The 24652-nt window shown below is 40.1% G+C and overlaps 2 protein-coding genes across 4 annotated transcripts; both read right to left on the reverse strand.

The window, feature by feature from the left end:
- Positions 1 to 407: 407 nt before the first annotated feature.
- On the reverse strand, positions 408 to 15590 carry atl3 (atlastin 3). Its single transcript, XM_050042057.1, has 14 exons — positions 15451 to 15590; positions 13311 to 13533; positions 11523 to 11657; positions 10024 to 10128; positions 9887 to 9937; positions 8897 to 8953; positions 8714 to 8806; positions 8489 to 8627; positions 8273 to 8400; positions 7045 to 7101; positions 6893 to 6964; positions 6580 to 6771; positions 6097 to 6336; positions 408 to 3473 (listed from the first exon to the last, which is right to left on the reverse strand). The coding sequence occupies exons 2-14, from the start codon at positions 13512 to 13514 to the stop codon at positions 3411 to 3413; spliced, it is 1536 nt and encodes a 511-aa protein (XP_049898014.1). The 5' UTR covers positions 13515 to 13533; positions 15451 to 15590; the 3' UTR covers positions 408 to 3410.
- Positions 15591 to 16126: 536 nt separating this feature from the next.
- On the reverse strand, positions 16127 to 23318 carry si:ch211-145o7.3 (forkhead box protein N2). Of its 3 annotated transcripts, XM_050042059.1 has the most exons (6): positions 23178 to 23318; positions 22677 to 22769; positions 20254 to 20911; positions 19844 to 19965; positions 18686 to 18741; positions 16127 to 18255 (listed from the first exon to the last, which is right to left on the reverse strand). In XM_050042059.1, exons 3-6 carry the CDS (start codon positions 20863 to 20865, stop codon positions 17903 to 17905), a joined length of 1143 nt encoding a protein of 380 aa, XP_049898016.1. In that variant the 5' UTR covers positions 20866 to 20911; positions 22677 to 22769; positions 23178 to 23318; the 3' UTR covers positions 16127 to 17902. The 3 variants fall into 3 exon arrangements, with proteins under 3 accessions (XP_049898016.1, XP_049898017.1, XP_049898015.1); XM_050042060.1 differs by lacking the exon at positions 22677 to 22769 and having other exon boundaries at positions 20254 to 20908; XM_050042058.1 differs by lacking the exon at positions 22677 to 22769.
- Between the last annotated feature and the right edge of the window lie 1334 nt (positions 23319 to 24652).

The raw sequence follows: 24652 nt of genomic DNA on the forward strand, positions 1-24652 counted from the left end.
TAGTATGTTTAATAGTTAAGTCCCATCGTACCATACACATCTATATTTGGTTGTTGTTGCTCATGTTGTACAGTCATTCATATTTATATCTGTATGCACTTTGCTATCTGGTTAGATGCTAAACTGCATTTTGTTGTACTCGTACCTACGCTGTGCAAAGACACTAATCTAATCTAATCTAATCTGATGTAATCTAATCAGAGTTGAACATACAAACATCATGTGGCTGCACAACTGCATAAAATGAAAATGTCAGAATGAAATAAAAGCCTGACGAGCAGTAACTTTGTAAAATATGAGTGAAATCAGAGCTAACATTTCTGTGGTTTGGAGTTGTGGTTGTTTGTTGTGATGAACCTGCTGGTGGAGCCACTGTTTTAAATAAGAAGCAGCAGGAATGGACCGCATTAACAGTTTCAAGCTTTGTTTATTCTTTAGAAAACAGCATTTCTCAAGTCAAGGCCACCATACCCCTGCGAGAGATGATTACATTAGCCGTAACTACAATATTGCATGCATTTATTCACTTTTGGAATGAGCTGTGTGCAACACGCACCAAGGAGGAGGGGGAGTGCAATAGAAAGTGCTTGTAGAAAAATCTTGAATCTTCCTCCTCTCGTGGAAAGGGACTGCTAGGAATGTGCAAAAATGATGGTCAAAAATCATGAGAAAGTCTCTCATCCTCCAAATTTCCACATCTCTTGTATTCTTATGACTTCTACCTGCAGTATCATGGAGTCACTGTGAGATTAAAGCATGTTTATCAGCTTTTTGTGTCCACTGTATTCGAGCTCAGGAAATACATGGTTAGTTGTTGAAGTACACAATACAAAATCATTACAGCCTCAGACTTTTGCTCTTATGGCATATAAAAGGCTTATTTTACAATACTAAATGCTTGTCATTCCACTTCTCCAATCTGAAAGAATCTGCCTCTCATATTCAGAGATGTAGGGCATAGTTGCAAATAATCAGTCCTTTAATCCAGTGCCTGATTCATTCTGAGTTGGCCTGAGAAGCCTTGCCTGGCTCCACAAAGGAAAAATAAAACCTAATAAATCCCCTGTGTAGTCGACGTTTTTAATTCCCTGTATGACTGTTTTTTGGAAAAATAGGGCTGATTGGTTAAATGGCTGCAGGTAAGAGACAAGCCCAAATGTAATATCTTCTCCTTTTCTGTAATATGGTTTTATTATATGTTATGCAACCCTTACGTGCACTTCATTCAAAGCAAAGCTCTGACCCGAGCACGCAATGGTTTCAAGCTGGACTCATACAGTGATTATTTTACCAAAAAGAAACAGTTTGTCATGTTGAGAAAGACGTTTGACAAAGTTTTCTTGTAAAGTTTCCTAATGATCACTTTTAAAACATTTATGGAGAGTAACTCTGAAGGTTGAAATATCACTCTTAGCTGCAGCAAGATAACCAATGCATCACAGTGATGTATCACAGTGTTTTCTCACAGTGGAGCTGATATCATAGGCTACACATGGTCGCTAAAAGCATCAGGAATTAATTTCTGTGCAAACATGATTACATGTTAAAGGGACAGTTCACCCCTAAATCAAAAACACAAATTTTTCCTCTTACTCTAGCTTATTTCAGTGTGAGCTGAAGTGTTGGGGATATCGGCTGTAGAGATGTCTGCCTTCTCTCTAATATAATAGAACGAGATGGCGCTCAGCTTGTGGTGCTCAAAGTGCCAAAAAAATAAATTTGGAAAAACTCAACAGCAATGTCTCTTTTCAGAAATCATGATGCGGATACTCAAGATAATCCACAGACCTTGTGAGCAGTTTCATGTAGGAACTATTTTCTTTCTACCGAACTACACCCACCAATCATATTACGGTGCAGAAGGAAGAGTGCATCTATTCATTTATGAGAGGCTTGTGCTCATGACAGCTCAAGATCTAAACATTGATGGTGTCCTCCTCAGCTGGGCTGTAACGTTAGCTAGCCCAGTGATGCTAGGTGAGCTAGTAGTAGATGCACACTTCCTTCTGCGCGGTGATGTGGTTGGTGTGTGTAGTTTGGTGGAAAGGAAATAGTTCCTACATGAAACTGCTCACAACAAGGTCTGTGGATTATCTTGAGTAACCAGGTCATGATTTCTGAAATGTGAAATTACTGATGAGTTTTTCAAAGTATTTTTTGGCACTTTGAGCACCACAAGCCGAGTGCCATCTAGTTGCATTATATAGGAGAGAAGGCAGACATCTCTACAGCTGATATCTCCAACACTGCGACTCACACTAAAACAATCTAGACTGATGAAGAGCACTACAAGTAAGAGGAAAATATGTGTTCATGATTTCAGGTGTGTGTCCCTTATAAGATTTTTTGACAACCACAAATGATAATAATCTGTCCCTGTGTACTGCAAACTTAAAACAGCCAATAGGTTTCATTTCGATACGTTTTTACTGCTTATTGCTTGTGCTTTCTGTATGTGTAAACATCCTGCTTGTTATTTGTCCCATGTAAGTTTAACACTCGCAGGCTGAAGTATAATTCAAACATTTAAAGCTAACTCTTTGGCTGACTGGTCGCTATTTCTATTATGTAGTGCGTTCAACACCTTTGAGTATTCCAATAATGTTATCTTATCTTTGGAGCTGGAAAATGTTGCAGAATATAGGTTCCTATATATTATTACACTAGAAGAGTCTCGTATATATAGTATCAAAATCTACAAAGTGTAACACATTTCCATCAAGGAATAAATGGCAAAGCACTTGAAACAAATGAGATTCGACTGAGCTCCCATTACATGCTGCTTCCAAAACTTTACTGTGCTATAAAGAAAGTGCGTATCCTCTTGTCTTTTCAAAGCAGTGACAGTTTCACCCTTCTAAAAATGCTGGTTTATATAAAATATAAAGCAAATCTACAAACAGAATGGAATGTTTTTAAGGCCACAAAGTAAAAAAATATCGCCACAAAGAAATATGTATAAAGTAGAAGCTTTAAAGCCAGCACTTTTTAAAGGTAATAAGATATACTGCAGAAGCTTTGTCTGGAAATCACCCTGACTCCCCCTGTTCAAACAATATACAACCAACTAAGTGTTTTATAAGTTTAAAGGTAAACATCGACTCGTCTATTAAGACCAATTGTAAACTTTTAAATGATGGCAGTGCCAATTTAAGACAGGAAGTGTCAATAGGAGGGATTTGGATGCTTTAACCCCCTGCCTCAGTCACCTCTGAACAAGCCTGGACTTTAACAGGCTGAGTAACGTGCATAATAAAGATGCTGGTGAATTGGCATCATGTTTGTACTGCCAATGTGGTTTAGCTGCATGTTTGTTCCAATGGGTGGCATGATAAGGCTTTAGTTCTGAATGTGTGCTTGTGTTGTGCGCTGGTAGCATTGCATCGAGATTACAAAGGCTCAGAGGTCCTCTAACTGGATTTCTTCTGGTCACTGGCGCCTGTGCCTCTCGACTTGTTCAACACCACCGTGGCCTGAAAACAGAGGAGAAAAAAAAGGGAATATAATTAATTCGACGGCATGCTGTGTGCAGTGTTTCTTGCAACACTCGCCAACTTCTGTTTTTTGAGTTTTCTTTTTCTGCTGCTGTGGTTAATTCACTGAAACCTCTCAGCTTCACCGTCATATGTTTAGCCCTGTCAGGAAGTGCACCAGTTCAAACCACTTCCGGTTTCATGTGAGTAAGAGGCATGATGTTCAACTCTGAACTGCCTCTGAGGGTTTTTAGACTCTCACCATTTTGAGTTTGGACGCTGGATCCAGCTTATACTTTTAAAATGGTGTCTGTTATCTAATTAAAGGTCTACATATGAATTTTTAAATATACCATGCAATATTTTCCTCAACAATAATGTATAGACTCATACAGAGATACTTCCTCTCAGTCATTACTTATAACCCACTAGAAGTGAGTGGCAGTGAAACTCTGCCCTCTGCCTGTGTTCTTATTTCCTGTGTTCAGGATGTTCATAGGCGTGCACCCCTTCAGTGCTCAGGCGAGGGCGGGGCTTTATAAGACGGTAAAGACCAGGTGCCAGACCATAAGCAGCAGTCATCCAAGAGACATAGCACTGAGAGTAAATCTAGGGCTAGCTTTTACTTTTGATGGCGAGTGTGGTTATGAACAGTCACCCACAGTCTTATGTAGTATACCTTTAATGGCTAAATGAAAGGGGTTGCAATAGTTCAAGTCACAGTGAAACACATTTCCACATGCAACAGAACATCTGGGTGGAGTTCAGCTCTTGAAGGATTTAATCAAATATTAACATGCAGGGCTGTTTATGTATTCACACAAAACTGTCACTGTATGTGAGATCAAGGTCTGTTGAACGCAGCGGCACGCAGAATACACAGTATCTAGACTGATGCACCTAATGTATAACCAAAGTTCATACGTGTAAGTCCCACCTGCAAAGTTATAGCTGTACATTGTTAGTAGCATTTACTGAGGTTGGCACAACGAGTGGATTGGCTTGTGACTGTGTGGAAAATGAAACGCTGGAGCTAGAAAAACCTGCTTGCAGCTTCCTGGTCAGCTACAACAGCACCGGAGATAGAGTAGTGTATAAGACAAGGACAATGTGTCGGTGTTCCTCTACTGTTGTAGGGGATGTGAATGGAAACACATCCACCATGCTAACGCACATTTGACAGCATCACCCAGATGTGCCGATCACCAAGATGAGGAAAAAACATTTTGGAGCCCAACTTCTTATCCCCATTGCTTTCAAGCAGCCTTTAGATATTAAACCAGAACAGGATGAAACAATTACTGAAGCAACTGGCATTAACACCGGCATATAGCCAAGGTAAAACTAACTGAAACACTCCTCCTAATGCACAAGTTGTATTTATTACTCCAGGTATCTTTAATTTCATAGCATAACAGATGCCTTTCAGTTTTAAGTCCTTATTTCAACCTGTTGTCTTCTGGGAAAGTGTTCTTTGAGTGTTTGTTCAGTGTAATACACAAGCGTTTAAAATGTTCCTTATTTTTTTAATGTAAATAGTTTATCAAAAATTGTCAGTGGGCAAAATGCTCTCAGTCCCCAGCGAGAGGATTTTGTCTGTCTTTGACACTACTCTATTCAAATTAAATGAAAACCAACATGTCTGTATGAATCTATTTTTTCACCACTGTACTGAACTGAACCATGACTCTTAAACCAAGGTATGAACCTAACTGTGACATTTGGTTTGGGCAAAAACATGACTCGATGTGGAGCTTGAGAGGATTTTGGCCTCGACACTCACTCACCTGCCTTGTTTAATCAGGAGGACAACGGTTAAATGAATAATCAGACATCAGCCACATTCTGTGTTTAACAGGTTTACCAGCTATAATATCTAAACATACACCTCCTAATTTGATACTGCCCTGCTGGCAAAGTGTGGTTTTATAAGACAGGCGGGGTTAGTTGGTCGCCACAGATCCCATTTCACTGGTGAAACTTCACTAGGCTCAAGATGAGTCATCAAAAGTTATATTTACATTTTTCCAGGAAGAGAAAAGAGCAGGACTTTGTTATAAAACTGTGCCCCTATGAACCCACAGACAACCTTATTAGCATGTTTTAGTTTTTTTGCCTTCACTTTTTAAATACACATTTACTGTGTATGATTCAGTCTCACTGCTCATATTAACCCTGTTTAAAAAAGCAAACAAGTGACGACGAACCCACTGTACGCAGCACCAAAAGCAGACAAAGTTAACTAATAGAAACATGAACATTGTCAATCATCTAGCAGGCTTACTCCTGCTGATATGTGCCTAGTACACTCTTACAAAGGTGCTCGTTAGATGGTCTAACAGTGTCTGAAACCCTTTTGTTGTTTTTGTCCCAAGGTACAGACCTCTCTCAACGAGCTCTAAAATGGGACTTCTCTTTACATACTATTTTTTATGTTGTTTTTGTGACCAGTTTGTTGGCAGGTGAGGCAAAATATAGATCACTACTATATTTCTTTAAGTCTCAATTTGCTGAACGCCATGTCTGTCCTTTATCAATTGCTCCCTCTAGTGACTTTTATGGGTACATACATTTAAAAAACAAAGACTATAACACGGTCAGACATCAGCCCTGTTATTCTTACCTGTTCCAGGACGACGCCTGCGGCCTGGTCGATGGCTCCCCCTACATTCCGGTACCGACCGGAGTAGCGGATGAAGGCCCACGTCAGCATGGACATCATGACCACACCCAGAGTACAGTCACACACCAGGGCGAAGGTAGACAGGCCGACGAAGAGCAGTATACCTGACAGCACGTAGAGGAGGCACACCAGGACAAACAGCACTGCAGGTGTCCGGAAGGCGCTGAAGAGATTTTTTGACTTTTTAAAGCAAAGAGACAAAACAGATGATTAAGACACTTCCCAAATCACATCACCGCCATTAACAGAAATGCATGCAATTATAATATACTTTACTGAGAATAATTTCAAGGTGGACGACAACTTAAATGTTTCACAAACGCCACACAATAGAATAAATGAGGTACTTCTGTGTAAGATTCAAATGATTACTTCGATGTTAAACAGGCGTAAAGCTTACGTCATGTTTGTGAAATAGTCTACCTCATTGTGCTTGCTGAGTGACTTCCACATTTCCTCCAGCTCACTCTCCAGCTGTGCTTGGTAACGGTCACAAAACTCTTGTCCGCCCATCTTCTTGGTAGAGGAGAAGTTGTGGAGAGACTCTTTAAAGAAGAATTGATGCTTTTCCTCCAGAGAGTCAGGAGCCACGTAGGGCAGGTCTCCCCCACACACCTTAGAGAGGAAAGACAGAACGTTTGTAGTCAGGATCACATTATGGTGTTACCATGTCCCGTAACACCAACAATGATAGACAAATAGAGCGAAGAGTTAGTTAATGCATCCTGTGACCAACCTTCTCCATGTTCTTGTTATACAGATCTTTGGCTGCTGCCACGGCTGCCAGGTTGTTTGCCTCTGCTGTAGCCTGGTGAGACAAACAAAGCTCTTAGTTAACAGGAATAATTCACGGCTTGTTAAAATGTATGTATAAATGTATCTCCATACCATGAGCATAGTCTTTGGCTGCGGTAAGTCTTCTCCCTGGTAAATCTTGATGTAAGCCTGGTGAGACAAAAATTATAACATTAGATATAGAGCTGCCCCAGACTAAGACTTTTCTTAGTTGAACAATAGTCGTCAATCAGGGCCATTAGTCGACTAGTTGCCCGCATGTTTATGATATTAATTTAATTATTAAATGATATATTTTGGGCGGGGCAACACAACAGTTTGAGTTGAAGGTGTGAGAAAGAATAGTATCAGTAACATTGTTAACATTGTGCTACATTACAGAGAAATACAAAACCGTACTAATGAACCTTCATTAATATAGGCCTATATTTTATCTACAAGAGCACGTCACACACTGAGCGAGCCGCCTGTTAATGACGCTGTCGGCAAAGCAGTAATGATTGTGCTAAGTGGCTAATGGGCATGTAGCTACTAACATGTTTCAGATGATACGTCATGTTTGTAGTCGACCAATGAAGATGAGTTTACATATCACCTTGGGTTCGTCCTTCACCTTCTCAAAATGATCCCACACTTTGGATTTCCTGCCCGACATGTTATTAACTAGCCTGTGGAATAACCGCAGGTACCAGCCCTGGAGATTAGAGGCCATACACATGCTGCGCCTTTAACCGCCTGGAAAATGTGAGTTCGGGAGCTGGGTGCTATGCTTGTGCCTTTTTTGTGCCAGCTTTCAAGGGTGCGGCTACAGGTTGCGTCTGAAGTTGCTAAACAACCTTAACAAGCATCGTATAGCCTATTTATCTGAAATCCTGAGTGCAGAGCTGACCTTCTTCCAGGTGCTGTTTATAAGTGTGTAGGCCTATCGTCTGTGGGACAGATGTAAAGCTCTGGGTAGCCCTGCACTAACATGATCATCCGTTTCCGTATTTATCACAGACTGCGTATTTACAGAAGAAGGGAAAGATATCTGTCGGCTGTGATTGGTTTGTAATGTGACTCCTGTCTGACTGCTGAGCGTGGCCTCTTCCTGTGTCTGTCCTTTCAAATTAAATTCCAACATGGTCCCGTCATATAGGTTTTGATTTATTTTGACAAGGCACAGCTCCTTTATTTTTATTTTTTTTCTGTGACTAAGCGCCCAATGAAATCTTGCCAACTAATGACCTTTCTGGTCGACTAACATTTGGTCGGGAGCCATAATTAGACATGAATAACTGTTTTGGATTGAGCAGGAAAACTCAGATAGAGGAGACGTTACCTTGAAGAATTCGAGCAGGCCCATGCAAGTGACTTTGTTTCCATTGATTTCTTTCTCAGCCAGTCGATCGGGATGCAGCAGTTTGGGGATCAGGCTCTTCAGCTGCTCTTTGAACTCCGGGGTAACAGCTGACAAAATAAATACACCAAAAATCAGATTCTGCTAAATATCAACCTTAGACACAGCAGAATAACATGGAAAAACGAGGGCTCTTACCACTAAGCTGTCCCTCAAAAACAGGGCTGGTGGCGACCTTCAACCCAGGGTGAGGTAACAAGAAGCAGGAAATGTCGGTGAAGCATGAATGGATGTGTTCCCTCACTGTCTGCAGCTCCTCATGTTGGGTCTCGCTGACCTTTAAGCATCAATAATAAGGTGAAATCCCAAACTCTGTATTTAAAATCAGCCAAGTGTATTTATTAAACAAGACAGAAACGGTACCTGTAACCGTTTATCCAGGAATTCCTCGCCTCCTTTAAAGCCATACTTGTATTCATAGGGAAAGCTCCAGTCCCTGATGAGGAACATCAGAGACTGTGGCGAGAAAATGAAAGGTGAATCACAACAGACAGAGCAACAACATCTGTAAAAAAAAAATGCATCATATCCTGTGGTTTACCTCACCTGAAAGGGCTTCAGAAAGATCTCATCCATGGCAAGACGACCATACTCTGTGAACAGCTGTGAGGAGGAGGCGGCCATTAAGCAAAGTTAACACTGGGATGCAAAAATCTGGAGAGCAATGTTCAAAGTTAAGTTTGGTATTTTTCAACCCGGACCCTATTTTCCTATATTTTTGTGTTTGAGTGACTAATGGAAGAGTCGACCTTTCTGTTAAAGAGTGAGATGACAGCCCCAAAATCACTACTGCCAAACCCACCAGACTCCATTTAAATAAACAGTAATTTTATCATCATAGAACACACTTCATCCAAAGTCAACAGAAACAACATTAAACTCACAAAAGCCTTCTTAGGTAGTCTTTCCACCGTTCCTCCAATCACCAACTCTGGTGTGGTTGAAATAAACCCGTAATTTACCCAGTTAGATGTGAATATATGCTGCCTCTATACACACTTAAATGACTGTTTATTTAGATGGAGTCTGTTGGGTTTGGCAACTGTGATTTCAGGGCTGTTTCTGGTGAAACAAAAAGGATCTTCCTCTTTAACCAAAAGGTCTTTCTTTGTAGGGTTCTTTCCAAAATGTTGTCAGACACCCACATCAACAATACAAGCCTATTATTAGCAAAACAAAGAAGCACTTTTCGTGGACGCACACTGATGGTGCGACATGCCCCTGGTGGTTACATTGCAGCCTGTTTTGCCACGGCTGGCTGCAGCGGTCTCGCTCAATACTGGACCAATTTCAAAAACTGTTATTCCCATTAGTCGCTTTGGAACATGTGGGAACATTTGGGAAAACAGGGTCCACATACCAAATTTACCTTTTAATAAGTAAAGTCACTGAAACACCCTTCTGTTAGAAGCAGGAGAGCTTATTCTAAAGATGTTATTAATTCAGTTTTGTCAAAGGTGGAAATTTTCAGAGCTGTTTTTGCATTAAATCACCATCAGGCTGACTCTAACTATTCTAATACTGATGTATACAGACCTGTAGCTGCTGCAGATCGTCCTCTTGTATGTTCTGTGACAGATTGTAGATCTAGAAAAGAAAAACTATGTCAGCGTACATTACAAGAATCAGTATCATTTAAAGAAAATCAGTGATAATCAGAGGAGATCAGTCACCTGTACTGAGCTGGTCATGGTGCTGAGGGCAAAGATGGTGGCGCAGTCCTTCACCGTGGACTCGTTGTCAAAGGCTCCCTGAGTGTCCATCAACACTACTGCCACCTACAGGAGACAAAACGTAGCACATGACATGAACATGAACAAGAATACTTACATTTCTTCTAAACATGTATGCTCTGAAAAGCTGTTAAACAGAATAAATCCTTCACTTAACTTACAAATAAAAACAAAAGCAATATAAAATTCTATTTTACATGAAATTATCTGCATTAATGTAAGATGTTGAGTAAATTACAGGACAAATCATTACTCTAAAAATCATTATTCATTCTCTCTAATGTGCATCTGTAATATGAACAAATTATTTCATTGTTATTCTAGTAATACGTATATCATTCTAATTTTTTTTTCACATTTATTCATTCATTCATTTTTTTGGTGAATGAAACGCGCGTTTCAATTTCCTTTCCTTGCACCACTGTCTTTATTGTGCAATACTGTGCAAAAATTGGTGCAATAATTCAACTGCCGTAATACTAATAATTATTTAACTGTGCATTAGTGTTCAGTATACTAATTTATTCTTACCAACATCTCTTGAATGTATATATTTATTCAACATATAATACACATAACTGTACATGTTTCTTGTTTTTATTCTATTGATGTAGTGACCACTATAACATAATATACATATTTTATATTTCTGAATGTAACACTAGTTTATACAGTATAATGTAGCGCAGTGCGCATATTTGTATAGTTTTACACCATTACAGACTAAGCACAGTGAACATACTTTTATTCTCAATATCTTAAGTACTAGTGTTGAACATTGTAGCATAATGCACATTCTTATTTCTTGTATCACTTTATATTCATATACTCTTATTCCTACTTCTTATAATTCTCTATTCTTTACATCGAGGGGACTGTAACGAATCACAATTTCTCCTCAGGGATCAATTAAGTATTTCTGGTTCTGATTGCGAGAACTGAAGGTGACGTCTTCAGATTGCTTGTTTTATTCAAACAACAACACAGAAACAAAAAATATTGATATGAAACAGAGGAAAAATTCCAAATAATTTAATTCAGGAAGGTGGAATCAAAAATGTTTGCCTGATTAATGTTTTAAATACTAATTCAATAATCAGAATAGTTGTTCACTAATTTTCTGTACATCAACAATCCAATTAATATTTTTCCGCGCTAGAAACATGCAGGTCTGACTAACAAATGAGAGGTTGGAGTTACAAAGATAAAAGGAGAAAAGGCCAATTGAGTGGAAAATATGGAATTAATTTTAAGAAGCAAACACCAAATAATGACTCAAGTAAAATAAAAACCTTTCCTAAAAATTATTTGACATTATCATCTAAGTTCTAAATACTGTGTTCCTTAGTTTCACTGTAGTTTTTCAGTAACATGTAATCATCTGGTAACACACAAACACACATACGAAACATAGATAAACAAATAAATGGTGCACGCACCTCTGTTCCATCGCTCTTTGTGACAGGGAAAACCTCACTCCACAGCTGGATGCCTGTCGTCTCTGGTTCTGAACCTCCTCTCCAAGAAAATCCAGTGAGCGGCTCATCATCATTACCCAGCCAGTTTTCATCGCCCTGCAGAAACACAAATCACACTTTCCAGATCAGTCCAGGGGCAGGCTGGGGCTTCTCTGTGAAACTCTGTGCATTAAAACCTTCTGGCTCAATCAAAAATTTTAAACATGCCTTGTCATGTAGCTCCAATAATCCTGAGGAATATAGCAGCAGCTGCAGACACTCTATCCTCAAGTGTTAACAGACACTCCAGCTGTTCTACCTAATGTACAACACAGAAAATGGAGTGTAGTCCTCACTCATGTCATAATTATCTCCCTATTTAGCTTTTCTTTTGACTGCACTGGTTAAACGACACAAACGTTAAATGGTACCCAACGTTTGGCCTGATGATGGCACTGCAGCAAAGCTAATGAAGTTGGCAAAATCAGTGGGATTTATCAACAACTGCAATGTCAAGCATCAGATATGTTTCCAAGATGTGCACAAAAAAAAAATAAAATGAGGGCATTCACATAGACTCCACGCCTTAATTAAGGTTATGACTAAATTCTCAAATATTCATGTGAAGTGAACGAGTTAGTTCACACGTTACAGCAGGGATGGGCCTTATTGTGTCAGTCAAAGACAGACTATAAGTAATTTTTCAAGTTATCACACCTCCAACGCAACAGGAGGAACAAGTCTGTATCATCAGCACTCATACGTTGAAGGGAAGCTTGTTATTTCTTAAACTGAATCCTATGTTCTCATGTTTTTGTGTTTAAGTGACAAATAGAGACAATTTTTCAAGTTGGTCAAATATTGAGTGTGTGTGCTGCAATGTAATCAGAGGGGCACGTGATTTTTTTGCCACTTACAGGCTCAGATTATTATTTTAAATGTCTGACAACATCACAGAAAAGACCCACCAGAAAAATTAAACATTTTTCCTCACTTTTTGCTGATTTGTTTCTTACTGTGACCAAGTGTCGCTCAAGGACTAATCTCATTCTAAAATCTTGGGTGACTTTTGACGCCAGAAACGTTTGTGAGAGTTGGAGATAAGAGTGCTAGATGAGTGTTTTGTGTTGGCGTACAGAAAGCGTGCATAAATCTAATCTGATCTGATGCTTCACACTAAAATAAGGGTGCTGTTGTCCAGTTTGTGCCAGAGTGCAGAGTGACTATTTCCAAACACACTCGCAGTGTTATCTAAAAAATGTTCAATGTCATGGCTGAATATTGAGCTGATTTCAACAATGTGTACAAGTCTGGGAGATTTCAGAGCAAGACTTCTCTTTGAGCGTGACTTGTTAACATGCTCTAACAATCAGACTGGATCAGCAAAGGGTAAAGGAAAAACATTTAATTTCTCTGTAGGGTCTTTTACATAATGTTGACGGACACTTATAACAAGAACTTAAGTCTGTGAGTGCCAAAACAAACACTTTAAGTGGACATACACTGACGAAGCACATTTGCCCACATGGATTACGCTGCAGCCTGTTTCACCACTGCGGCTGTCTGGACCAGCTTCAAAAATAGTTGCTTCCATTAGTCACGCGGACACAACAACAAGGGAAAAAGTGCTCCAGCCTCAAAAATACAAGTTTACTTTTAACAACACTTCAGCATCAGGTTGACCTCTACGTACAGTAAGAAAACTCAAGGAGTAAAATATGATGTCTGGAGGAGTGACATGCTGAAAGATCATGTCACAGTGTGACTCACCCTTCTGTACATGTAGCGGAGCATGAAATCAAGCAGGAAGCTCTTGCCCTTCCTGAAGGCTCCGGCCACCGACAGCACCACCACATGTTTGTCTCGGACCTTGGGATCCAGCAGAACCCGAGTCAGAGCCTCGGTGTCCAAAGTGAAGGAGTGTTCCTCCTTACACACTGTGACGATCTGAACTGGGCCTGGTTCACTCCCCATCCTTAAGAGGCACTGGTCCCTGGGAACAGACAAAAACAGCAGCTTGATATTAGTACTGGAACAATTTAAGGGCCGCAACTAAATTATTATTGTTCATTTATAGGTCCATTATTTGATAAATTGTGTGGTGTATAATCCTACTGGTCAAGGGTGACAGCTCACAGTTGCCACCCCAAACAAACATTTTAAAGTAACATAAAGCATAGAAAAGAAGCAAATCTGAGAAAGTGAGAGTACTGTGAATCTTGGATATTTTTCTTGACAAATTAATCTAACAATTGATCAATTATAAAAAATAGTTGCCAATTAATTTTCTGCCCATTTACTGATTCATTCCGCACTAGTGTTTTCAATATACTGGAAATTTCAACGTCAATCAAGCTTTTATTAAAACATAAAAATAACAAAGCTAGTTTTCTTCTCTTGGTTTGTGGCAGAAAACAGCAGAATGACTGTAGTAAACATTAACACCAAGAGAGAGTGAGAAAGCACAGCTGGTGCAGGTGTTGGGATACTGCAGAAAATCAGTACTGAAACTGTTTTAGATATTCAGAATCTGACAACACTGTTTAGCACTAAGTTATTTCTTTAAAAATCACTTTTAGTCTGCAACATAGGGTTATTAAATTTAACTTCAGAGCATCATTTAATAGTTTTAGCTGTTAATATTTAACAAACACAATCATCAAACATTTGCTGGTTCCAGTTTCATAAATGTGTAGAGGAACTTGATTTCCTGTATTTTAAGTTATTATAAAAACTATTATAATAAGTTCCTCTTTTTTATTTTTTATTTATTTATTGTTGTGTGTGAGTGTGTTGGCTAATTCTAAAGCATTGTTAAAGCTCTAATTAACTTGTAATGGACATTTCATAATAGTTATTGTCTGCCCATGATCAAAACAGAAATCATTCAAAGTAAATTGGTTAAAATGAAATAATCAGTAGATAATCAATCACCACAGCAGACATTAGTTGTAGGCCCACAGGGCAAATTGTTTAAAGGTCACTCTGCTGAGGCATGCAACTGACTGTCTTTCCAGCGTCACTAAGACGTGAGATTTGGATGGTAATCCCACCCAAAGCTGTTTACTCGTGTCTGCCATTTCGCCTGTGCCTACTGAAAAAAAAAATCAGCCATGAACTGATCCTTCATCAGACACAATATTTAGCTCTGTGTGCAGCAGACTGTGGGTGCTCTCTTATGGGTGTCATGCTGCTTTGCCTCCAGCTTGTGGATTCACCATGCTCTCCAACACACTGATCATTTCATCTGCCTCAAAGGACTCAATTGTTGTCGCTCTCCCATGATGACTAAGACAGGGAGGTGCTTTCATAACAGTTTATCTGTGATTATAATGCCTAAAGCTCGCTCTCTCCTTTCACTAAAAACAAAAAAAAAATCTACACCTCAAACGAGGTGTGGCAGTCAGCAGCAGCATGCCAGGCATTTCTCTGCTCTGGATGTGTTGCAATGTAGAGAAATTCTGCAGCTAGGAGACCAAACTGTATTTTGCAACCTGTCTGCGCTTTGTCATAAACCTCAAACTAAGCTGTGCAGTACTTTCTCTGTAATTTACCCTGCTTAATCTTAGCAACTGCCATTTAGCGTTGACAGCGATGTTGGCTACGCTGGCAGAGGACTTGTACCAGTGTGGCTAAACTACACAAATCTGTAACGTTAATCTGGATGTAACCGAAAGGCTCAGCAGCTAGCTAACGAGCAAAAACACACAACTATTGACGGGCTATTTTACTATTTAACGGCTGTAGCTAACGTCTGACTGTACTCAACAACAATACAAAAAAGCAAACCGTTTTTAGCCATTGAAGGAAACGAGTGTTTCAAAACGACCGTTGCAGCAACATTTTACGACGTAAAGCCTAAATTAGCAAATCTGAGAGCTTTAGCTTCTGTTTGAAGGTGTCATGTTACCTTTGGTGTCTTCAAACGGCTTCAACAAAGTCTCACAAGAGGCGAGAAACGACTGAAGCGTGACTTTTTTCTACACTGGCATGAAAACAACTATGAGAACTTTTTTCCACCACGAAAACTCACACACTTCCGCCTTCAACGAGCGCAAAGTCTCATGGGAAATGTAGCTTCGATGTGGTTTCCTGCATTTACTTTACTGTGTCTTCGAACTACGCTACCCAACGTGCCACGTAGGCGTAAGAATGTGTCAACCCTGCCTCATAGCTTCGGGAAATGTAGTTTTTTAAATGTAAAGTCACGAATACGGAACTACCTGACAGGTAAAGTAAAACAGAACTTGTCAAGCAGTGTTTTGCATAAATACAAATCAGAGCTGACATATTTCCGTGGATAAAAATACACTGTAGCTAAGCAACATGTTTTTGTCTGAGAATATACCATGTAAATATTTATCTGACTGTCACGCCCTCTAATGGTTTTATTTGTATTAACAACAACACTTCATAGATGATTTAAATACCCAAACCTAACCTTTTTTATGGGCTGGATAAAAATATGCAATGGACTTAAAAATGATTTGAACAAATTATTTGTAAGATGTGGAAAGAAACATTGCAATAAAATATTTTAAAAAAAATATGGTAACAAACTGCCAGACAATTTTACTTCACAAGAACGGCATGACAAGATTTTATTTGTTAGATTATAAAATCTAAAGCTTTGGACAATACATACAATTTACAAACATTAATTCAGTGTACCCTGAAATGTAAAGTGGTTTAAATGGCAGTGAAATAATTTTGCATTTTAACTCCTGATTGAAAACAACTCAGCATAGATTACAGGATCATATCTACGTTTTCAAATTCACAGAAAACTAATAAGAGACATTAAGGAACATAACATCATGTACAGAACGTCAACTCCAGCAAACATAATCTGAAGAGTGACAATGGGTGTAGAATTAATTAGGAATCAAAGTGGAAGTACTTATATTATTGTAATCAAGTGATGCTTTCCCACTTTTCTTACAACTAAATTATAAATTAATTTTTATTTTTTCAACTATTATACTCAGCTAATTCTAGAAAGGTGGCATTATCAGAAAATGCTACAGAAACAGTGTTAAGGGGGCAAGATATTCATTTTAAGATTGTTTTGTTGGTCACCACATGGAGTCAAATTGGCCAGTAAGACATGTTCTCATTACATTGGTAATAATGTGTGAGTCAAGAGCTATGTTTTTACTTTGAAGGCTATATAAATCTTATTTTAACATGGGAAACTTGGGAATCTTGAGTTGAAATCACTCCTTCCACCCCTGAGAATGAACTAAATGTGTTAAAAAAAATCACACTGAAAAATCCATAGCGTATTAATACTTGATACCCCCCTGTTTTAAAATCTCAGAGTATAATTTTGTCCATGATTTTTTTTTTTTACATTACACTCTCAAATCTTTGTCCAGCATATCATTGTATGGTATGTTATGGTGGTAAAATTCATTTCTGCATTGTAAGTGCCTGAATACATATGAAGTAATATGATCCATTGTCTCGTTAGTCCATCAGAAAGTTGATCTATATTTTTACCTAACTACAAAATAATTCACAAGCCTTAGGGCAGTGTCAGCGTTTCAGGAAGGAGCAGCCGATCATCTTATCATCCCTCCCATCTATTAACACTTAAAGGAACAGTGTGTAAGACATAGAGGGGTTTAGTGGCATCTATCAGTGAGAACTGCTCCCAGTTAGGATTCCTTCAAAGTTCATTGTACAGGAGATTTTTTTTTTACCGGGAGCTGAATTATCGGCAGAGGTCTCTTTCTCTCCAAAACATACAGACCATGTGATTTAAACCTGTAAAAACACTGAATAAAGCAGTTTCATGTTAAAAATCAGTGTTTCTCTGACGCTGTTTGGTATGTCTGAGATGGGCTTGCTAATGTTGCTCACTCTTTTTTCTTTAACAGCTTGAGATCCAGACACTCAGGAGGTTTTTACCAGAAGCTGAATTATCCACAGAGGTCTCTCCCTCTCCAAAACAAATGGACGCGGTGATTTAAACCAGTAAGAACACTGAATGAAGCAGTTTCACATTAAAAAATCAGTGTTTTTCTGATGCCCTCATTGCAGAGGGGCTAAGTATGGTCGCTGATGCAAAAACGTGAATGGCCCTATCTAGAGCCAGTGTTTGGTTTGTACCATCTGGGCTACTGTAGAAACATGGTGGTGCCAAATGGCGATCTATGTGGACAAGGATTCATTTCAGGTGATGATACACTAAAGAAAACATACTTGTCATATTCCATTTCTACCAGTATATCCCCCTAAATCCTACACACTGCACCTTTAAGACTACAAAACATAATCCTCATTTTTTCTTGTTGGAGTATTTGCTTTCAATATATTGAAGCACTGCATCAGGTGTGATTGTTAGATGAGATGTAACACTAATATCCACCACCTGCCAGGTCCAGCAGTGACCCAGCAGCCTCCTGGGCCTCGGCATCCAGCTGAAGGATCTCCACAGTCTCCAGGTCCAGCTCGGTGTCACCCGGCAGCACAAGGTACTGGTACTGGTGAGACTGGTAATAGTGTAACTCGATGTACCCGCTGTCTGACAGGGGGTCCTTCTCCATCTCCTTGCTGACCTCCTCCTGCTGGTAGTCAACCGACTCCATGGTGACAAGCTCCTCGTGATCCGGGGTCAAGGGGCACGGAGGGCTTTCAGAGAAAGTTGGGTTGTCGGTGTTCAGGATTTGGGGTGAGGGCGTGGAAAGGAGGAGGGTGTGAGAGAGAGGATCTGCATGAGAGAAAAACATCGAGCAGAATATGAATCAAAAAGCACAACATCAGTATTAATAACTTGTTTTCATTCAGGCTGGTTAAACGACCACTTGTCGGATTCTTTAGTGAGCATGAAGACCCATATAGCGCCATAGGCTCAGAAATAAACCGAGGGGATATAAAGGAGACTAAGCTAGGCTATTGCTGGGTTGCCAAGGTAATAGAAGGTTGTTGCCATGCCAACAGAACACAAACAGGGGAACAATGTTGCATGCTGAGAAAGCTGCAGAGAGGGAGAAAAGCTGTGGGCGATAAAAGTGTCACAGAGAGCTGTTACACCACTGATGACATATTGTCGACTAAAATAAATTCATAAAGGGTCAAGTCAGTGCGTTCTTGTGCTAATTAAGTGACACGAGCCCGCTGTGAGTCTCCTCGTCACTAACCTGAGATTTCCATAGAGTCGCACACTGCAGGCACCCCAAACTCAGCTCCTTCCAACCTGCACACAACATGGCAAGACAGACAACGACAACTACATGAATTAAGTTTGTGTGCTTGTTTAAAGATTTAGTATGCAGGATTCTCCAAAAAAAAACAATGACAACTCATACAGAAATAATTCCTCGAAAAAAAAATCATCACTTATGACCCACTCAAAGTGTGTGGTGGTGTATTTATCTGCAGAGACTCTGCCCTCTGCCTGTGTTTTCTGTTTTCTTCTTATGTTTTGTGCACAGACTTTTACAGGCGTGTACCCTGACAGCGCTCAGGTGAGGGCAGGGCTTTACAAAAAGGAAGCAACCAGGTGCCAGACTGTAAGCAGAAGGCATCCGAGAGACACAGCGCCAAAAAATGCAGATATAATGAGGCGAAACATCAAATGAGAGTGAATCTGGGGCTGGATTTTACTTTCAATTTAGCTGGCGAGTGTGTTTACAATCCTGCATGGTATACCTTTAAAATACACCTAAGTAAGAGAGTCATTAAAATGTGAAACACCTCACCACTACACACACATTATACTTTACTGCTCTGGTTAGACAGCAATCTCACAAATCATTAAAATGATCAAATGATTACTTTTTCTTACAATGAATGAATGAATCAATCAATCTATTTATAAAAAACATTTAAAAAAATGCCCCTTGCAGTTTGCAAGAGGTCCAAGGAAACGTCTTCAGATGGCATGTTTGGTTGGATCAATAGCCAATTATACAGAGATATTCAATTTGAAACTGTGAAAAGCAGTACATTTTTCACATTTGAGAACCTGGTGTGTGAACCATGTGTGGCATTTTTTTCTTGCATAAGTGACTTGGAAAAGGTTAACACATATTTAAAAGTCATAATGAAAAGCATAGATGTGGGTCGGGGGTGGGGCAGGGGACATGACCCGCTAAATATTTAGAACATGTGTGTTTGCAGAGGACTTTAATTTTGAACAAATAAGTGACATTTACACCATAAGCTGATGCAGAGGAGGCACAAATTGGTGCATATAAATTCCCCAGTATGAAATGTTGAAACTTAACCTACGCCCATAATAAAAATAATTTGTTGCAGTCCTGTTGCACAAACTCAAACTGCGTGATTATACTCACAGTGCGGGCTTGTTTAACAGATGGATGTTGTTGCTGTGATAGCTGTGGGTCTTCCTCAGCACTTCAAGGAGCGCAGGCCGATACTCTGGACACACACACCACAGCGATCCCTTCCCCACTGACTGAAACAAACACACAAAACCACTTGAAACATTCAGACTGCAATGGGCCGTGCAAAGATTTCAGCAACGCTGAAACACTTGACCAAAAAACAACCTCAACACATGTGGAGCACATTATAATAATTTCCCTGTCAGTGTAGTTGCTGACTTGACTAAAACTCAGCACATCTGGATTCAGTGTGTTGCTCAAGGACATTTGTGTAATATGGACGCTTGAACCTCTGTCTTATAATTTAAGTACACTCCATTTAGCCGCTACATGACCCAGTTGCTGATTCATGTCCCCACCTGGCTCTTGTCCCTCTGAATGCGACGGAAGCTCTTGCTCAGGGACAGGTTGTGTCTGACAGAGTTCCTCCAGCCTCCAGCAGCTGTCCTGTAGTAAGGGAAATTGTTCACAATCCAGTCGTAGATGTCCTTCACTGGAAGCCTCCTGTCAGGCGAGTCTTCTATAGCCATGAAAATCAGACTACTGAAGGAGTACGGTGGCTTGGACGAGGCAGTAGAAGGAGGTTGGGTTGGTGTGGAGGACTCTAGCTGAGGCAGTGCTGTCATTTTGGGAAGGGGCTGCAGAGGTAGCAGGTTGCCCCTCTGATGCAGCCAGTTGAGGCAGGTCAGGTCATCCTGGTCAGATACGTTTCCTGGGCTGAGGCACTGTATGTTTTGTCCTTCGAGGCACTGAGATGCTGTGCAGTGCGACAGAGGCGAGGATGAGTGAACAGACTCTGCTGTTGCTGGAGAAAGTGAGGAAGGGGACGGGGGGAATGAAATAGGTGAGAGTGGAAGTGAAACACGGCCATTTGAGCAGGTCTGCTGCGGCGAGGAGGAGAAAGGCAGGGACCCTCCATAAGTGGTGGGACACGGTGACGAGGGTGGCAGTGTATGAGAGCTATTCTCCATCTCACTCCCAGGAGGAAACTTCCAGGGTCATTCAGCTGTAGCACTGCTGGAAGACATGACAGACAAAATTCAATGTTAATGCTGAAAGGAATGATTCAGGTAAATCAGGAATAAAAGTTTCCTCCTGTAACTGCTGTACATGTTCATTTACTCTGTGTATATCTCGCATGTTAATATCTACTCCTCACTGTTTATTCTGTATCTATTAGGGCCTGAGCACCGACCACAGGTGGAGGCCCTATTGAAACTGCAATAAATTGAGGAAATGAATCACATTTTTGAGGAACTAAAGATGCTCAAAAACTCACAAAACATCACACAAACATAAGAACTGGTGAAAATTTTTGATATTTCATGGGTCTTCATCTTGGGTGTGACAAAATGGCTCAATAGTGCTTCCCTACTAAATTCAACGGAGTAGCCACCATGGTGCGCTTTACCTAGATCTACCAAATTTGAAAGGCACATGTAGCATTTCAAGACTTAAAAAAGTCTCCTGGTGCCACACCATAGACTACAAATAACGGACGTAGCTACTGTGACGTCACACATTGGTTTGTGGACTCCCATTTTGAACCTTCAAGTTTAGCATTTCAGCCGTCGCCATCTTGGTTTTTGGAGCCAGAGGTGATCTGACTGAAAAGCTAAGGACACTATAGCACAAAGCTTGTCACTCAAGCGACTCTCCCTTAATTATGCATAAATGTACGCCTACGTTAAATGTAAACGGGTGAGTTATATACAGTTATAGTTTTAATGAATGTTAAAATTAGCTGTACAGACCAAAAGTGGCCGTTCAAGGAACTGCAGTGTTTGTCATGTCCATGTTGGCTTCATTTTTCAGCTGGAGGTGGCCAATTGTGGACTTCCTGTTGGGATTTGGGTATGGCACAACCATACCCAAATCCCAACAGGAAGTCCACAATTTTGAATTCATTATTTACTTTTGGGGCATTTTTTGCCATTTACAGGCGCTGTACTTTAACAAACTCCACCTACAGATTAAACTCAACTGACTTCAAATTTTGGCAGTGTTATCTCAAGACCTTAGCGATGCTACGTTGAGAAGCTTTTGAGTTTTTGTCAAACAGCTTGGCTGTGGGGAGGTGTTGAATTTCCATGTTTCGCCAAGACACAGAAAGCAGTCTGTCACTTAATTTTACATAGTCCACATACCTGAAATAATCTTCATGCCTATACTGAGTCATAGTCATAGTGTCACAGCTGACAACAAGCCGTCAGCCATATGTTAAAAACATCATCTGAGTTACATGAGATTTACATGGTGTTGTCGACACATGATCAACAGCAACATGAGGTATGATTCGTGTGTGTTTTTTTTGTGCCTCATAGTGGACTTAGGAAGTGGTAAAAAAAGTTATATTACGTCATTTTCAAAGAAAAAACATCTAACTTGAGTGCACTGTCTGATATCTGCAGAAAGCATGGCTGCATCAACTGGTATCCGTGCAGGAAGGCCCAGGGGCTGTTCATCGCTGCCTGCAGCTTTAATTCTGTATCTTATTGTTTGTTCTACTACTTTGCACCTTACTGCTTTTTGCACCTCTGTTTAGATGCTAAACTGTATTTTGCTGTCTCAGTACTTGTTCTGTGATATACCCAGTAACAATAAAGATTTATTCATACAGCCCAAAAACACAAATAACAAAGAGCTTTACGATTTGTTCAGCATACAACATGTCTTTTTTTGCAGAGCAAACAGAATTAAGGATAGTGAAACTGCACTATATTTGAATTTAGGCTTTTTTGTTTCCCTTTTCAAGGTATAGAAAACAAACTTTAAATACTACCTTTAAAAACTAAAATAATCCAAACATGCAGGGTAGCTACTCCAGGGTCGACCCAGCTCCAAAGTCTTAGACTAAAAGAGCTGATGGAAAATGCTGGAGAAAAAGAGAAATATTCCAGTTAAATGTTAGCCATCCTTTCCCCTCTGATGAGCATCCTGTTCATGTACAAAGTCCACTGTGTGTACACTCTCACAGTACCATCTCCCGATTTAACAGCCTCTAAACACTAAACGTGCCCAGTGGACAGGTGCAGAAACACACTGTTGCTCGTATACACACTGAAGGTGCGCTTTAACAAACTAATAATACACTTACTGTGTGTAAAATCAGATTTATAACGCTCTGTTAGTTTGCCTGTGATGCCACATGGCTCTACAATGCAGTTCAGAAGGCAAATGGCGGAACAATATAAAGTTTCATTTAGTCAGGAAAGCCGCCTTTTCCTCTCACAGGTGAGATTAGCTGTTGCTCCAAAATACATAATATTAACTAGTTACTCACCAAATCACCAAAACGATAATCAGGCAGAGTTCACAGCTTCTTAAATGTCCAAAAAACGCGTCGTTTCGGAGTTAAAGGTGAAATTATGGTGTTGAAAACTAGACTCGGAGTCGGACACCTCTGCCTCCGTGTTCTGTTGCTGTCCGAGGTCTCCATGGAAACCAAAAGGACGCTTTGCAGGGTGCGCGTGCCCAGGCGCGCTCCCGCACAGATTATACAGCCTGACACCAATAAACTGACACCAATAAACAGAGGAGACAGAGGACTCACATCCAACAAGACAGTGAAATATAAACAGCAATACCCCCAAGATAAACACCTCATAAAGTAAACAGGAAGAAGTTTTCATGTATTTTTTACTTAACTAAAAGCAGTAGGCCTAACCAAGTACATCACTCAACTACTGTAGTCTCCTTAACCTCCTGAGACCCCAGCTGTTATTTAGCATGTATTTTTAACGGCTCCTATCTATTTATGATGAGGAGGACCTGGTTAGTTTAAAAAATTAAGTATGAAAAGCAAGCAAAAAAAAAAAAAGAAAACAGGTGTCGTCATACAGGGGGCACTGGGTTTATTTTTAATAATCACAAGTGTGCAATAAACTGTAAAACTGGTTATTTTAATGCCTGAAAATTTTTGTCCAGAAACAAATACAACATTTGTTAAATGTTTTGTAAGTCTATGGGTTAGGAGTCTCTGTGTGGGGCAGCAGTACCTCAGCCCATAGGAACTGTAGGTTCAAGTGCCTGTCTGGACTGGACTGGTAGCTGGAGAGGTGCTAGTTCGCCTCCTGGGCACTGCCGAGGTGCCCTTGAGCAAGGCACTGAAGCTCCAACTGCTCAGGGCACCTGTCCAAAGCAGCCCCCTCACTCTGACATCTCTCCATTTAGTGCATGTATAGGTCCTGTTTGTGCATGTGTGTGTGTATTTCGGGCCTGTGTGTATATGACAACAGAGTAAAAACATTGAATTTCCCCACAGGATTAATAGGGTACTTCTTCTTTACTTCTAGTACTTAAAGAATATTTTGATGCCAATACTTAGAACTTAAAGGTCCAGTGTGTCAGATCTAGGGACATCTATTGGCAAAGATTGTATATAATATTCATAACTATGTTTCCATTAGTTTATAATCACTTTAAAATAAGAATCGTGTGCTTTCGTTGCCTTAGAATATGCAATTTACTGTATATCTACATACAGCGTGGATCCTCTGTTCCGGAGGCTACCTAGTTGTTTTACAGTAGCCCGAAACGGACAAACCAAACACTGGCTCTAGTTGAGCATGTTGGCCACCATAGTTCTCCTACACACTTGGCACACAGTAGAGGTTTCAGTTCTGCAACCTCACCCCTAGATGCCACTAAATCCTACACACTGGACCTTAAAATGTTGTTTTGAATGCAACTTTAACTTGTAACAGATGAGGTATTGCTACTTCCTGTCTTTTAGTACTATGGAGGACTTCTTCCACA

This window comes from Epinephelus moara, chromosome 4 (genome assembly GCF_006386435.1).
Source record: "Epinephelus moara isolate mb chromosome 4, YSFRI_EMoa_1.0, whole genome shotgun sequence".
NCBI lineage: Eukaryota > Metazoa > Chordata > Actinopteri > Perciformes > Serranidae > Epinephelus > Epinephelus moara.